General features: G+C 36.8%; 1 protein-coding gene across 1 annotated transcript; it reads left to right on the top strand.

Annotated features, from left to right (window-relative positions):
• Positions 1–373: 373 nt before the first annotated feature.
• On the top strand, positions 374–17,739 carry tcerg1b (transcription elongation regulator 1b (CA150)). The gene is made up of 20 exons (XM_016267602.1): positions 374–490; positions 3,976–4,186; positions 4,297–4,449; positions 5,682–5,925; positions 6,097–6,348; positions 6,788–6,988; positions 7,127–7,230; positions 7,301–7,389; positions 7,488–7,648; positions 7,745–7,820; positions 8,978–9,113; positions 12,336–12,425; positions 12,499–12,617; positions 12,696–12,846; positions 12,949–13,110; positions 13,219–13,401; positions 13,487–13,666; positions 15,717–15,800; positions 16,488–16,588; positions 17,143–17,739. Exons 1-20 carry the CDS (start codon positions 444–446, stop codon positions 17,342–17,344), a joined length of 2,946 nt encoding a protein of 981 aa, XP_016123088.1. The 5' UTR covers positions 374–443; the 3' UTR covers positions 17,345–17,739.
• Positions 17,740–18,041: the final 302 nt, after the last annotated feature.

The following is an 18,041-nucleotide window of genomic DNA, read 5'->3' as shown; positions in this document are numbered from 1 at the left end:
ACATGTAGTTGCAAAGTTACTTGCTGTTAACAGAATGTCTAAAGTGGACTATCGAAATAAAGTGTTACCGTATTTGTATTTGTGTGTTATTTCCAGTCAAACTGAAATATTTAATTGAAGGATAGCCTACATAAAATCCCTCAGAGGACATACAAGTTCAATACAAGTGGGATCTTATCAAAACGTGTAAAATGTAATTTACATTACAGAATGTTATCATATGACCTGTGATCACTTTAGCAGAAAAATAAGCTAGTGACTGTCAAAATGTCACATGATGTGCTTCTAATTGAGTGAGTGATTATTAATGATTGTGATAAATAATCATTTAAATACCATGACTTTTTAATTAAAGACTTGAATGACCAGTAAATCCAGTCAATGAGGAAGTGCTTCACCAACAGGGCAGGCCGTTCAGCTGCAGTGTGTTCGTTTCTAAAGCGATGGCGGAGAACATAGACGGAGAGAGTGCTGGACTCGGGGCGAACAGGTCAGATAACGCTAAAACGACTCAGTATGACAACACTTTTAGATTTTATCTTAGCTATATAGCGAGTCTGTGTTATGGTGGAAGTGGTGGAAAAGTCCTCTGGCGCAGTTAGCATGTTTGCTAGCTTCGTAAACGTTCACTCTATGTTTATTTATCTGCTTCAGTAGTTCACGAGTGACCAGAAACGCATGGGAAGCAATGTTATAGGCGTAACAATAGCATACTAATCAATAAAATGTTCATATTTCCCGTTAGCGACTAATGGCTTGTTAGCTGACGTGTTAGCTGTGCCTGGGTTTGCTTGCTATCTTTTTTTGGGGGGGGGCTTTTTACATTAGTTTATACATGCCTCAAAAACGAAATCAATTTGAGAGCTTTCTTGTTTTTAACCAATTCTAAAGATTTGCACAACATTTGAACCTCATTCATCCACTGGTTAAAGTTGGGTTTAGATTTAAACCATCTACATTTATGAATGAAAAACTTTCCAAGACAAAGCAAGAAATTAATAACAAAATCCAGCTCTTTGTTTTCCAGACAGATGCCAAACCTAATGAACTTCATGGTAAGGGGTGGGAGTTCAACCTCTCTAGACTGTAGCCAGTTCTGTACATCTCTCCAAAAAAGTTTCACCAAATCACAACAAAAGAAAACGTGTTCTAGATTTTCAATATTCGTTTCACAAAAAACAATTATTCACATCCAAATTCAATTTTCATTGGTAGGATAAATCTCATTTAAAATGTTGAAGTTCACCTCCTTAAGGTTTGCTTGCTATCTTAGGACATTTAATCTTTTTTTATGGACAAGGGATGTTTTTACATAATTTTTCTTTAGCTTGCTTTTTAAAACCGTTTAAATAAGGACTGAAAAGAAAAAGAAAGCAGTAAAGATGTTGCTAGTTTATTGGTCATATCCCTGCAAAAAGTAATACTGGGTTGTCTAATGTAGGTTAAATGTTAAGCAATTATTGAATGCAAGTGTGAACTAAGCATGCATTGATTTTTTTATTTAAATCTACGAGAATTGTTTAGTCAAGCGCAGAAATTGAATTACTTTTATTATTATTTTTTTCCTGCTGTCACTATATGGACTGATCCAATTATTCCGATCTCCCCTCCAATGTTTACGTTCAGTTAGGACATGACATAAACTAGTTTGAGAACTCAGCAAGAGCTATATTTTGACAGCTTATATATTTTGACATAAACCGCACAGTAACTACGCCGCGAAAAGGAAGTGAATTCTGTACTCGTGCAATTAAAATCCACAGCTTTAAATTAATGTGAGCTTTTATGTGACATCCCTTAAAATTTAAAGGGGTCAGCTGATGTTGCTAAAAAGAACATTATTTGGTGTAATAAAATGTTTAAGGTTCAAAAAACACATTATTTTCCACATACTGTACATTATTGTTTCTCCTCTATGCCCCGCCTTTCTGAAACGTGTCGATTTTTACAAAGCTCATCGGTCTGAAAAGCGAGGTGTGCTCTGATTGGCCAGCTATCCAATGCGTTGTGATTGGCTGAATACCTCAAGCGTGTGACGGAAATGTTACGCCCCTCACATACTGTTGATGCCGTGTCCCAGCCGGAGCGAAGAGACAAAACCATTAAAACCCATTATAAACGAGGCATTTGTTGCATCCAGTGGGGACATAATTATGGATTATAATGACTTATATTGTCTTTTTACGTGTTGCATTGCATTGCGCCGCATAAACATAAAACCATGTCTGTATTTGTGATCGGAGAAATGACAAACAACAAGTGCTACTCTACACTGCTCAAAACTCGCGTTTGAATCATCAGTGGCACATCCTTTAAATATGAAAAAACGTACACTACTTACAATCTGAGAGTCAGAACAACCGGCATTGTAGTCTACTCTTCCAGGATCAGGAAACAGGGGACTATATAGGGAACTTTATACATAAAATGTAACTTTTTTTAAATGTTTGAATAAATGATTCAATGACTCCCTCATGATATATACTGGATGAGTATATAGGGGAAGTCGTGGCCTAATGTTAGAGAGTCGGACTTGTAACCCAAAGGTTGCGAGTTCGAGTCTCAGGTCCGGCAGGAATTGTAGGTGGGGGGAGTGAATGTACTTGTCTCTTCCAGTTTCAATACCATGACTTGAGCAAGGCACCGAACCCCCAACTGCTCCCCGGGCGCCGCAGCATAAATGGCTGCCCACTGCTCCGGGTGTGTGTGTGCACTAAGGATGGGTTAAATGCAGAGCACTAATTCCTAATATGGGTAACCATACTTGGCTACATGTTACGTCACGTCATAATTTCACACTATAAATGACCATGCCAGGCTCATTAGCATCTGACACGTTTTCTGACTGGCTGTGCAAACACCAGTGTTTCTTCTGTGTTATCACATAAACCGAATCGTTTGCATGTCTTGACCAGTTTTATCATTTTGTCATTTAGCTTTTAGTGTACAGTGAAAAGTTGAACCAAGTTGAGATTTTGCTTACCAAGAATATTGGTAGTTACTAGGGATGCACGATATTATCGGACTGATATCAGAATCGGCCGATAATGGCTTTAAATCTAAAAATCGGCATCGCCCCAATTTGAAAAGTCTTGTCGATTAAGAGGAATGTGTTAACTCAGGTGTTCAGTGTGTACTAGTGATTAGATCACGTCAACAGTGTGACTCATTCTTGAAGCAAAGTTTTGTCTGAATGATGATTAGATTCATAGATTAATCTGTGAAAGCACTTACAGAATGACACATTCGGTGTATGATAGAGTAAGCAAGCACATGCAGCGGCAGCCTCCCCCGGGTCCTAACGCCAGTTCGGTAAGGTGTTTTAATCTGGTGCTGTTGGCCTTTAATTAAATTAAAAGTATAATAGCCTACAGAAATAACATTTAGACTGTGTTTCTGATTAAATAAAGCAGTAATTGATGTCATAAAATAATAAATGTTTTGATTTAAAGGTCAGAAGCTTACATAAAAAAAATCACAAACATGACACTTCTAAATTAAAACATTTTATATATACTGATTTATTCATTAATGTGTAATGTTTTATTTTTTAAACAAATCATAGTACTAAAAGATTTTCAGAATTTTTACAACTCTTTTGCTTTAGACCATCTACAAATGTTAAATCTTAAAATAAAATGTTAGGGTTAACACTGCATCTTTCTGGGGGGGAAAATGCAGCGATTGATATAGTTTATTTATAGTTATTTTCAAAGCTTCCATGTACTGTCAAAAAAAACCTTAATTATTGTTCATTTAATTCTAACAAATAAGTTCTTGTTAAAAACTAACCAAAATGAAAAATATTTTGCTTATGATTTCTGCACAGGAGAGACTTGGTGTTGTTTCCAAACAAAAGGAAATATATTGGTATCGGTATCGGCCAAAATTAGTTGAAAAATATCGGCATATCGGATATCGGCAAAAATCCAGTATCATGCATCCCTAGTAGTTACTGATTTTTTTTTTCCGCAGGATGGTGTTACAGCAGGCTTTATGTTTTCGTAGCCCTGCTCCACCACCTACCACAGTGTTACGAGGACCTCCTCCATTACTACGACCCTCACCTCTGCCCTTCACCATGATGAGAGGACCTCCACCACCCCCTAGACCCCCTTTTGGTAGACCAATGTTTGACACCAATATGCCACCGATACCCCCACCTATTGGACCCCCACAACTGCAGGTAGGTGCTATTAGAAAAGTAGGTGCATATGTGCACCAAAACAATAAGAGACTGATTTAAAGTAACTTTAAAATGTTTAAATATCAAAAATCCTGTTGTGTTTTTCACAGAGGCCGCCTTTCATGTCTCCACCAATGGGTAACATGCCTCCTCCTCCTGGTATGATCTTTCCACCTGGAATGCCTCCATCGCCAGGAACTGGAGCGGTTTCGAGCTTGACTAGTGATGAAATCTGGGTAGAGAACACCACACCAGAAGGAAAGGTACTGTTTAAAAGACAAACTGTCTTTTAAAGTAAAATAAATATAACTGAATAATAGAGTTGTACACTAAATAGTTAAAAGATTACAATCTTGTTCTAAATACCCACTCAATCTTATTCCTAAATGAAAACTATTCGCATATGTCTCTTAAATCTTTGTCAAGTATTTGCGTTGTATTTGTATCAGAGAGAGCAGTTGTCATGAATGGATATGAACAGCTTCACAAACTGTCTTGTTACAGTACTGTAATTTCTGCATTAAAAAAAAAACATTACAATTATCATAGATGTACTGGGATAAAAGTTTATACTTCAGATATCTCAAGAGTGAGTCACCTTTTAAAAGTAACTTCAGCTTCAAAAAAAATATTGCTTCATAATTGTTGTTGTGCCAGTAGGTGGCGACAAGTACTTTTAAAAATTCTGTTTGTCATTCAATAATTCTTTAAAGAGATTTGTTTAAAAACACTGATTCATCCCATAATGAAACAAGTGAAGTTCTTATGATGTAGTCATTGAATCATTTAGTCAACTTTTTCTTTAAATTAATTCAAAAATCAAAGTAAAAAAAAAATAGACTGTAGCAGTTAACATTTTGTCAGAACCTCTAGTAAAATTAGTTGTCTATTCAGAATTGAAGGAAAATTGTGATCTCTATTTTAAACAAAAATTACAAAAAAATTAATTGTGATTCCCAATTTCTCTAGAAATGTGCCACTAAATAATAACCATTTGAATTACAATAAGTATTCAATTGTAAAATGATCACAGATGTACACATAACAACATGACATTTTGGGCCTTCTTCGGGCATCATAACCCCAAAGGTCTACTTTTATATTTTCATTTCAAAATAATAACTTTTTTACTCCACAAATCATATTTTCATTTCAAAATAAAAACTTTTTACTCCACAAATCTAAAAACATTCATGTCCATTCAGTTATTACCAGTTTGTTGAGAAATGTGCTATACAAATAAACATGAGTCACCTACCTCTCTATTTCAGCATGAATCTTGCATGCTTGACTTTCATGACATTTAAGCCACAGGCACAGCATGTTTCAGATGATAAAAAACAAGACATATATTCTTCATGGTATTTTTTTTACCACTTTTTATAGCAATTCCTGGTTGATTTGGATAGTGGTTGGACAACTAGTCAAACGATCTGACCCAATCCTTGCATTAGCATACTTGGACTTTTAAAACCTTCCCACCACATTCTTCCAGGTATATTACTACAATGCCCGGACACGCGAGTCAGTCTGGACCAAACCAGAGGGAGTAAAGATCATCCAGCAGTCAGAGCTCAATCCTCTAATGGTAGCTCAGTCCGGAGGAGCTGCAGCGGCTCCTGCAGCTACCACCAGCAGCGCTACCACGGTTGTGCGTGAGCCAGTCTCCACTCAGAGCCTGTCCCCCAACCACACCCTCAGCACCAGTCTAGCCCCCACTGCCTCCCAACCCTCCACCAGTGAGTATTACACACAGAGAAGGAATTACGGGTCATGTAGTGACCTATAAAATACAAACTGCCCATATAAAATTGAGTACTCATGGCCAATATGATAAATATACAGTGTTTTCTCTTGATATTATCTTTAAACACGCATTCATTCTTCCCTTTGCTATATTCGTCCTGTAGCTTCTGTTGTTTCTGAGATGCCTCCAGTGGCCTCTACACCTCCGGCTAGTGTAGGTGTGACTCCTGTTGCTGTGGTCAGTGTTCCTACAGTAACCGCTACGGTCACTGCAGTGCAGACAATGCCGCTGTTGCCTCAGAGTCTCCCTCCTGGCCTGCCCTTGGCCCAACCAGCTGCTGCATTCCCAGCATTTCCCCCGCTCATGGTACCTCCATTCAGAGTGCCCCTACCTGGCATGCACATCCCACTGCCTGGTACGTAGAAAAATAAATAAATTGTAAAAATAAGATGAGTTGCCTAGTTTAGCTAAACAGGCCAGCAAATGTAGCAGTCCTCCCCTGAATGTATACTTGGAAAAACTCAACCAGTAGATGGTGCCCTCTTCTTACAGAGTGATGTGAACAAGGTGCATAGACTTACACTTAGTATTGCGCACTACAAATATAAAAAAAAAAATGTGATTTCGAAGCACGGAAATGTCATCAAGATTAATAATCTTAAGTCATGAGAATGTTATAGTTTCGACAGCTTTAAAATAAGTGGTCATACAGAGTTTTCAGTGGGAAATCCGGATATCTAGATTATGTGTGTGTTTTGTGTATGTATATGTGTGTGTGTGTGTGTGTAATATAATTTTTTTATTATTATAATTTTTACTTTTTATTTGTTGCTGAATACAATTTATTTTTAAAGGTATGCTGCCAGGGATGGCCCCTCCTCTAGTACCCATGATGCATCCCCAGCTAGCTATCACTGCAGCTCATGCATCTCTTAGGGGGGCTCTTCCACTTCCAGAATGGTCTGAGTACAAGACTGCTGATGGGAAGATGTATTATTATAACAATCGCACTCTGGATTCCATCTGGGAAAAGCCTGCTGAGCTAAAAGAGAGAGGTAAGCAAGGCGTGAAGCCTCAGGTCTGTTGTTGCTGTTGTTAACGGCTCTGACCATTATTATTGACTCGCTGTGCTAAACCCGAAATGTTGAACTGCCTATGTTATATTCAGAAACATATTTTATTTTTCTGAGCAGATAAGGACAGTGACAAGGCTAAAGGTGGCCATAACAATGATGATTCAGTTTTAAAGGATATAGACATGGAAGCCAAAGCTGGCAGCTTTGGTGGTTCTAAAGAGGTAAGTCTAAAGTTTGCAAGGTCATTTAGATTTGTTTAAAGCAAACTTTGAGAATGTTTTGATGTTGTAGTTACCCAGGGAAGAAGACATGACAGAGGAGGAAAAAGCAGCTCAGAAGGCAAAACCTGTAGCCACAAACCCAATTCCTGGTACTCCCTGGTGAGCCTTTTTCCTTCTCAGTTGCTTCAGTGATTAAAGGTTGCAAGTTTGTTCAAAAGGTTTCATAAAAAAAAATTTACATTTGTTTTTTTTTTTAGGTGTGTAGTCTGGACTGGAGATGACCGTGTGTTTTACTATAACCCCACCACACGACTGTCCATGTGGGACCGACCTGAGGAGCTGGTGGGACGTGCTGATGTGCACCAATACATTCAAGAACCCCCCCATAAAAGGGGGCTAGATGACAACAAGAAAATAGGTGAAACCCTCTGTGACAGTTTTAGATTGCTTGTGAACTAAGATTTGTTGATAGTATCATAGCAAAACCAACACACACCTTTATTGCTCATTGCAGGTTTCAACAAAGAGGAGATTGACACAACCATAGAGGACACACTGGACGATGAGCCTTCTAAGGCTAAGAAGAGGAAGTAAGTACCAACGGCCCTCAGCAGGAACAAAAAGGGGCAGAACACTCACCCCTGCAGAACACCTAGCTTTTGTACTATATGGAAGAAAATAGAAGCGACATGAAAATTGTATTTCTTGTCATATGAAGAGAAAAGGAAATGGGGCTGTTTCCGTTCCAGCCCTGAGCTAAGACATGTTGATTGGACCATTTTATGTCACAATTAAAGAAATATTCGGCGGCAATTATCTTAACCTCTTTTTTTTTTTTTTTTTTTTTTTTTGCACCCAATGCTGACTTGTCTTAGCTGTGGTAATCTTTAGTTTGGGTCTGTGAAAAGTGGTGACTCCATGACGTTTACCAAATCAAATCAGTCACTGTTTCCCATCAGTGCCCTTCACGCCTGCCTCCCCCTGACCCCAAACAGTGGTCCTGTTGCACTGGGGACTATTTTTCAGGGAACGCTTCTAAGCTCTGGCGATGCCAACGTGGGCCTCCAAGGTAACCCACCATGTCTGACCTCTCTTTAGCCTCCATTAGGCAAACCCCAGTGAACCAATCAAACCTTCAGCCCTTCAGTGATGTGTATTGATGTAATTGATGGGATTTTTTTTTTTCAAAAAAACTGAACGCAAAAATACAAACATATTTGTACTTGACATCTCTTCTCACTTGCAAATTGCAGAATAACCCATTGATGCGCAGATTTCAAGGATAATGCAGTGCTTAGACATTCTTAGAACACGCTTTCTCAAATTCAAATAAATTTGTATAGTAGGGCTGTCAAAATTCAAATATTGACACATTCTATAACTTAAATATGGTTTAATTACTATATGCCGTTAGTTGTTATTCAATTTGACAACAGCCACATGTTTTATTGTTTTGAGCGGTTTCTAGTAAAGTAAAGTTTTCTAAAAGTATATTTTCTTTCCTTAAAAGGAACTACAAAAATATTATGAGATGTAAATATCTCAATCATAGTAAGATAGTTCTAGTAAATAGATTTCTGTTCGATAGAGACGTCAATTCTCTCAACAATATAAGGGGGGGGGATCTTCCATTTTCAGAGATCCTCTCCAAATATATATATTTTTTTTAAACAAGTGTAGAAGCAAAAAAAAAAATGTTTTATAAAAATTAAGTTCTTCCTTGCACTCGTCCTCTTCTCCCTGACAGGAAGGACGATATGAAGGAGGCTGACGCAGAGAAAGACGCAGCCGTGGAGGCCGAGCTGAAGGCCACTCGCGATCGGGCCCTGGTGCCCCTGGAGGCCCGCATGAACCAGTTCAGGGACATGCTGCTGGAGAGAGGGGTAAAACACTTCAATCCAACGCAATACTCTAACCAGCTCTGTAATGTTAGACACATAAATCTGAATGGAAGCCCACCAAGGTACAATCTTAAGTTCATTCTTGTTATTATCATTCTTTAATATTATGTAATATAGAGTCTTACATTTCTCTCTGCTCTTTCTGTCCCTCCATTTATTTACCTGTCCTTTCTGAATTGCTCTGAGTGAGGTCGTGTTAGATGATTTGTGCTTGACTATATGATCAAAATCTTATATCACCGTGTTTATATCGTGGTAATTGTGTACATCACTATAATTAGTTATTTATCACAAGTTCACAGGTAATTTATGCTGGAAATTAATTGAGAAAAAAAGTTTGCATATTTAACAACCATTGGTTTGTCTGAAATATGGACAATTTGCAACATTGGGTGTGCCAGAAAGGATGCCGCTTTAGTTATTGCTTTGTCGATGTAGGAGAGGCTTCAGTATGTTTAATAAAGTGCTTTTGTGAGGAAATATCACTTAACCAGCAGCTTGTGGGCTAATTTTCAACAAGTTAGCAATTCAATATTATTTTTGGATTAAGTTTTTAATGCAGTTTTATGAGAGAAGTCACAAATAAATTTTACAACAGTTAGAATTCCGTGTATATGGCACTTCTCATTCATTTCTATGGTAGCCGCAAACAATTCAGTGACATAAAGACTGTGATGTGATTGGGGCAAGATGAGTTATTTTACACGCTTTTTTTCAAGAGCTATGCTACAGGCTAAAATAAAAAAAACATTTTGTAATCAAAACAACATATGAAAAGTATGATGCATCTAAAAAGATGATTATTCATAACGAAAAGTCTGGAGAACAGATTCAGAACAACGCATTCTAAATGTTATTGACTAAGGCATAATAGAAGCTGTGAAATAGCTCATATAAATGACAACTATGTGCAGTGAAGGTCAGTTGAATATTATATTAAAGGGGTCATATGATGCTGCTAAAAAGAACATTATTTGGTATAATGAAATGTATTTATGCGGTTTAAAGTTAAAAAAACACAATTTTCCACATACTGTACATTATTGTTTCTCCTCTATGCCTCGCCTTTTTGAAACGCGTCGATTTTTACAAAGCTCATCGGTCTGAAAAGTGAGGTGTGCTGTGATTGGCCAGCTATCCAATGCATTGTGATTGGCCGAATACCTCAAGCGTGAGACGGAAATGTTACGCCCCTCACCATACTGTTGATGCCGTGTCCGGCCGGAGCGACGAGACATAAGCATTAAAACCCATTACAAACGAGGCATTTGTTGCATCCAGTGGGGACACAATTACTGATTATAATGAATTATACTGTCTTTTTACGCGTTGTTGCATTGCATCGCGCCGCGTAAACATAAAACTCTGTCTGCATTTTTGATCGGAGAAATGACAAACAACAAGTGCTATCATCAGTGGCAACGAATCGTCCTCTTTTGGAAGACCAAACAAAGTAGTTTCGCCTTCACAACGAAGCACACAGCATCTTCACGACATGGCTGCAGCGTCAACAATACTACAGTGAGAATAAAAGTTACGCCTTCTTTCTTTGCGTGAACATTTGGGCGGCGTTATGCAAATCTTCCCACATCGTGACGTAGGTATGTGGGGGCGTGTTAGAATGAGCCATTTTAGGTAGGCGTGGTTAACTCTTAACTTTTATAAAGAGTATCTCTTTGGTTTTGAGACTTTAGTTTTTGCAACTTTACAGATCTTCTTTATGCACCAAGAGCTTGTAACACTCCAAAGAGAAAGGAAAAATTGAAATCGCATCATATGACCCCTTTAATGTGCTAAACAGCTTGCGTCCTAAGCAACCAATAGTTAGTGTTAAAACTAATGTAGGTGTTTATCATAGCATAATTTCTGCTTGCATAGATACTTACATCATAGGTAAATAATTGGACATCAAATGTTGTTTTGAGATATAGAGGAATGTTTTATTAATTTACAATAAACCTTTATTAAACTCAAATTAATGTAAGTAGGTGAACATTTAAGTGAAAATGTAGAGTCATACCACTTACTATACAATAACTTTGATGGCATGACATATTGATATGAATTGAAACTTTTTTTTAAAATCCTGTTTGTCTTGGCAACAAGACGAGCACCTCAGCAGTATTATATACTGAAGTCCTCCTATTTCATTTTTAGCGCAGTCTATAATTGAGACAAAAGAATGCACCGGTTAAATAAATGAGAGATTGAGTCCATGATGTGATATCAAAATATATGAAAGAAGCACTGAGATATACCTGGATGAGCGAGTGTTATACAGAATTGCCCTTAAGAGAATAACGATTGTAAATAATGTGCAACAAATGGTCATACCGCCCAGTCCTACTTGACAGTAGTGTTGGTGCCCTCTCTTGTCACTGTTCATACTAGAATCTCTATCTGTCATCTTTGCTCCTAAATTGTTGCATGAAATGACAAATAATTACTATTATTTATCACAGAAGAGTGTACTGTTGCATTGTATAATGGTCAAGTATTTTGCATTGCTTGTTTTTATTTAATCACATAAAAATATATGTGGAAGATAAACATTTTTTTTAATGTCCATGTTTATCGGTATTTTGCAGTTGTAGTAATTGTAGGTGTTGACTCGTAAAGATTTCAGTTGTGTATTATTGTAATTTTATATGGTTTTAAAGGAATGTTGTGGGTTTAATACAAGCTAAGCTCTTTAAGTCACTCCCATATGTGACCCTGGAGCACAAAAGCAGTGTTAAGTCGCTGGGGTATATTTGTAGCAATAGCCAAAAATACATTGTATGGGTCAAAATTATAGATTTTTCTTTTATGCCAAAAATCATTAGGACATTAAGTAAAGATCATGTTCCATAAATATATTTAGTAAATTTTCTACTGTAAATATGCATTGCTAAGAACTTCATTTGGACAACTTTAAAGGCGATTTTCTCTATATTTCGATTTTTTTTGCAGCTTCAGATTTTCAAATAGTTGTATCTCGGCCAAATATTGTCCTATCATAACAAACCATACACCAATGGAAAGCTTATTTATTCAGCTTTGAGATATGGTGTATAAATCTCAATTTTAAAATATTGACCCTTATGACTGGTTTTGTGGTCCAGGGTCACATATGATGTTTGTTAATGAATTAACTTGAAGTGTTGTTTTACCATTTTCCTGGTGCATTGGTAAGCCATCTTTTTGTCCACTCCATACCTGCAGGTTTCAGCTTTTTCCACTTGGGACAAAGAGCTGCACAAGATTGTGTTTGACCCTCGATATTTGCTGCTCAACCCCAAAGAGAGGAAACAGGTAAGAGGTTAGTGGTTTGCTGAATGAGCAGAAGTGGGCAGCTTTGTGATTTTAATCTCCATTCGCTGTGCAGGTGTTCGATCAGTATGTGAAGACTCGTGCTGAAGAGGAGAGGAAGGAGAAGAAGAATAAACTCATGCAGGCTAAAGAGGACTTCAGGAAGATGATGGAAGATGCCAAACTTCACAATAGGTGTGTTGTAGGTTGTACAGGTATTGTGTGGCCTCCTGAAATCTTGCCACTTATGCCTATTTTCCTTTCACCTATTAGAACCACGTTCAGTGAGTTTGCAGCAAAACACTCTAAAGATCCTCGCTTCAAGGCCATTGAGAAGATGAAGGACAGAGAGGCCATGTTCACTGAGCTCATGACAGCCTTGAGAAAGAAGGACAAGGAAGACTCCAAAAACAAAGTAGAAAAGGTCTGGCTTCCCACAACCATCCTGAAATGTCCACTTGAATCGACAGGATGTTGATAGAATTAAGGTTGAATTTGAGCCCTGACAAGTTGTTTCTGGCTGCAGGTGAAGCAGGACTTCTTCGATTTACTGTCAGACCACCATGTGGACGCTCAGCGCTGGAGCAAAGTGAAGGACAAGCTGGAGACGGACCCGCGCTACAAAGCCGTGGAGAGCTCCGCTGCTAGAGAAGAACTGTACAAACAGTATGTGGAGAAGCAGGCGAAGGTTAGAACAGTGTCCCTGGTCTTATTGATTCATCAGAACGAAACACCAAGACGACTTGGACTGCTACTAGAAAAATGTATTTAATATAAGTGTCTTTGTGTTGTGTAGAACATGGACGCAGAGAAGGAGAAAGAGCTGGAGCGGCACGCTCGTATCGAGGCCAGTCTGAGGGAGAGAGAGCGGGAGGTGCAGAGAGCTCGGTCTGAACAAACCAAAGAGATTGACAGAGAGAGAGAGCAGCATAAACGAGAGGAAGCTGTCCAGCACTTTAAAGCACTCATGTCAGATATGGTCAGTGACAATTGCTGTATTTGTCATTGTACATGACATTAATCATAGACACTTTTTTATTTTTTCATTATTATTGTACATATAGGTGAGGTCAACGGATGCTTCCTGGTCAGAAACGAGGCGCAATCTGCGTAAAGACCACCGGTGGGAGTCTGCTGCTCTGCTGGAGCGACATGGGAAGGAGAAATTGTTTGAAGAACACGTGGAGGCTCTTACCAAGAGGAAGAAGGAACATTTCAGGCAGCTGCTGGATGAGACCTCCATGGTGAGACGGAAGTTCAAGATCACACAACAACAACAATCTATAATATTCATTATGATTTCTGTTGTTGTTGTTATTAATAAATTATTTTATAAAGACTTGATTCCTAGATAAAGATATAAGAAGAATATTAAGTACTACTATTGATTATTATTAGTAAATATATTATAAAATAATAATTATTATATATTCATTGTTTTCTAATAACTATTATTGTTTTCTAATATATTTAATAATAACAGTAATTACTATTCTTATTATTGTATTTATATAGAAATTAAGTCTTTATAAAATAATTTAACAACGACAACAAACATTATATAATATTGTTGTCATATATAGTGTAAATGTTATTATAATATATTATTATGCCATGGTTTGTATGTAATAATTTAACCACCACAATAATAATAACTTGTATAATAATTATTGTTGTTATACACTACCGCTCAAAAGTTTGGGATCAGTAAGACTTGTAATGTTTTTTAAAGAAGTCTCTTATGCTCATCGAGGCTGCATTTATTTAATCAAAAATACAGAAAAAAACAGTAATCTTGCAAAATGTTATTACAATATAAAATAATGGTTTCTATTTTAATATACTTTAAAACATAATTTATTTCTGTGATGCAAAGCTGAATTTCCATCAGCCATTACTCCAGTATAAAGTGTCACATGATCCTTCAGAAATCATTTCAATATGCTGATCGATTATCAGTGCTGGAAACTGTTGTGCTGCTTAATATTTTTTTGGAACCTGTGATACTTTTTTTCAGGATTCTTTGATGAATAAAAAGTTTAAAAGAAGAGCATTTATTTAAAATAGAAATCTTTTCTAACAATATACAGTACAGTTCAAAAGTTTGGGGTCAGTACATTTTTATTCTTTTTTTTGAAAGAAATTAGAACTTTTATTCAGCAAGGATGTGTTAAATTGATTAGAAGTGATAGCAAAGATTTATATTGTTAGATCAGATTTATATTTTGAATAAATGCTGTTCTTTTTAATTTTTTATTCATCAAAGAATCCTGAAAAAGTATTGCAGTTTCCAAAAAGATATTTGGCAACGCAACTGTTGCCAACATTGATCATTCTAATAATAAATCAGCATATTAGAATGATTCCGGGCTTAAAGTTCTCCGGCACCATGCCGGATCTCCGGCTTGCGGCGTTTGGCTGCGGGAAAAAGGATAGTCATCCTACATTTAAAAACTCCTACATTTAAAAACACTTGTTGATATCACGTTCGAGTTCATGAGTTCGCCTATAATCCTGTGTATGTGTCCGCCCCCCCAACCCCCAGAAAAAAGTTCAGGCTCAGGATTTTTTTTTTGCTTTAACCCCTGATGATTTCTGAAGGATCATGTGACACTTTACACTGGAGTAATGGCTGATGGAAATTCAGCTTTGCATCACAGAAATAAATTATGTTTTAAAGTATATTAAAATAGAAACCATTATTTTATATTGTAATAACATTTTGCAAGATTACTGTTTTTTTTCTGTATTTTTGATCAAATAAATGCAGCCTTGATGAGCATAAGAGACTTCTTTAAAAAACATTACAAGTCTTACTGATCCCAAACTTTTGAGCGGTAGTGTATGTATAATGTTGCTGTTATTATAGTATATTAAATGATTAATAATATTTTAATTGTTATTTATTATTTTGATTTGTTGCTTCTATATATTGTTAGTGACAAGAATATTAGTATTAATTTGGTGAAAGGGTCTGTTAAATGGCTTTATGTAAATTAATGCACCTTACTATGTTCTGAAAACTTTCCAGTGAATCAGATCTTTTCTTTAATAGATGGCTATCTGTACAAAGTAAGAAAAACAGGGATGAACAATTATTATTTTATGGAGTTACTGGACTTTTGAGCTTGTATAAAGTACCAGTCATAAAAAAAATTCATTGTCAAATTTAAGTTATTAAATATGAAATCTGAACATTATTATTTGATTAGATTTTTAATTATTTGAACTTTAGTATATGTATCTTTGGGTTGTCGATGTGTTCACGCTGCTTATGTAACTATTTAATCCTAGATCTCACTAACCACCACATGGAAGGAAGTCAAGAAGATCATCAAAGATGACCCACGCTGCATCAAGTTCTCCAGCAGTGATAGAGTGAGTGGAATTGTTTAGTTGACATATGTGACCCTGGACAACAAAACCAGTAAATGTCAACATTGGCTACCAGAAATCACTTACCCCACCTTTAAGTCGCTGGGGTATATTTGTAGCAATAGCCAAAAATACATTGTATGGGTCAAAATTATTGACTTTTATGCCAAAAATCATTAGGATATTAAGTAAAGATCATGTTCCATGAAGATAGTTTGTAAATTTCCTACTGTAAATATATAAATTTAATTCTTGATTAGTAATATTTGTTCCTGTGGCTCAGTGGTAGAGCATTGCATTAGCAGCGCAAAGGTCAGGGGTTCAATTCCCAGGAAACACACATACTGATAAGAAATGTGTAGTCCACTGTAAGTCGCTTTGGATTAAAGTGTCTGATAAATAAATAATATGCATTGCTAAGAACTTCATTTGGACAAGTGATTTTCTCAATTTTTTTATTTTTTTTTGCACCCTCAGATTCCAGATTTTCAAATAGTTGTATCTCGACCAAATATTGTCCTATCCTAACAAACCATACACCAATGGAAAGCTTATTTATTCAGCTTTCAGATGATGTATAAATCTCAATTTCAGAAAATTATGACTGGTTTTGTGGTCCAGGGTCACATATTGCCTTTTTTGTCTTGACATCAACATCAATAACTTCTTTCTTTCCCTCGTCTCTTCTAGAAGAAACAACGTGAATTTGAGGATTACATAAAGGACAAATATATCACAGCTAAAGCTGACTTCAGAACTCTCCTGAAAGAAACCAAATTCATCACTTATAGGTACGCATGTTTCTTTCATTTTCAAAAATTGTCATGTCTTGGTGAGCAAATGTTGACTATATATATATATATATATATATACAGTGGGTACGGAAAGTATTCAGACCCCCTTAAATTTTTCACTCTGTTATATTGCAGCCATTTGCTAAAATCATTTGTTAATTTTTTTTCCCTCATTAACATACACACAGCACCCCATATTGACAGAAAAACAGAATTGTTGACATTTTTGCAGATTTATTAAAAAAGAAAAACTGAAATATCACATGGTCCGAAGTATTCAGACCCTTTGCTGTGACACTCATATATTTAACTCAGGTGCTGTCCATTTCTTCTGATCATCCTTGAGATGGTTCTACACCTTCATTTGAGTCCAGCTGTGTTTGATTATACTGATTGGACTTGATTGTACCCACTGTGTGTATGTGTATATATATATATATATATATATATATATATAAGATGTAATTAGCCCTATTAGGAAAATTATTATCTTCTGGGTTTTAACTTCTATTTGTTAAAGCTGTTGAACCCCTATTTCGTATTTTCCGTAGATCACGGAAGTTGATCCAGGAGCCAGACCAGCACCTAAAAGATATTGAGAGAATTCTTCAAAATGATAAACGTTACCTGGTCCTAGACTGCGTCCCAGAAGAACGCCGCAAACTAATCATGTTCTATATTGAGGACCTGGACCGCCGGGGACCCCCACCTCCCCCAACCGCCTCAGAACCCAGCCGCCGCTCCACAAAGTGAAGCCCTAGTGGACCTTAGAGGACTGAGTATGAGCCAGCCCTGCACTCATCATAGCACAGTGTTAAAGACTTGTATTTTTGAAACGTCTGTTATCTACTGAAACTGTGCAAGATGATGCCCACTAGTTGTAGGCTAGCACAAGGCAAATTGTTAATGTCAATCTATGAACTTCAGTTGTCAGGCAGGGAATGCATTTGTACTTGTTACTTGCACTTGGTACTGCAGCCTTTTGTGAGAGTCTTGTGGATTATCAATTGTAGCAGGCTGTTAATACAACAGGCCAATGCAGACAGTGTGTGAAACGAGTCGTGTTTCTTAAAGTGGTTTGATTTGGACTTGTTGCTATATTTCTGTATGTGTTGAATGGAAATAAATGCAACCTTTTTGTTTTTTTAGCAATTGTTGTGATCTTGTGATTTTCACAGGCCACGAAATCAAAGAATACAAAATGTGTACCTCTCGATTTTCTTTATAAAATTAGAACAAAAAAGCACATCATTAGTACAGTTGCTACATTGTTTACTTAAGTTTTACACCATTCCTGTTTGTTGCATCAATCAACCCATAAGCTGGGTTTTGAAATGATGCATGCACCTTCATTAAGTAAAACGGGAAATGAAAATTCAGAAGCTGAAAAGTTGGAGACCTCACGACCACAGCAGCCACAACATATGCAGTTATCAAAGCCATCCGCATC

This window comes from Sinocyclocheilus grahami, unplaced genomic scaffold (genome assembly GCF_001515645.1).
Source record: "Sinocyclocheilus grahami isolate Dianchi unplaced genomic scaffold, SAMN03320097.WGS_v1.1 scaffold39.1, whole genome shotgun sequence".
NCBI classification, from domain to species: domain Eukaryota; kingdom Metazoa; phylum Chordata; class Actinopteri; order Cypriniformes; family Cyprinidae; genus Sinocyclocheilus; species Sinocyclocheilus grahami.
Note: the sequence above shows the minus strand (reverse complement) of the source record. Positions and strands in the feature narration are given on the sequence as shown.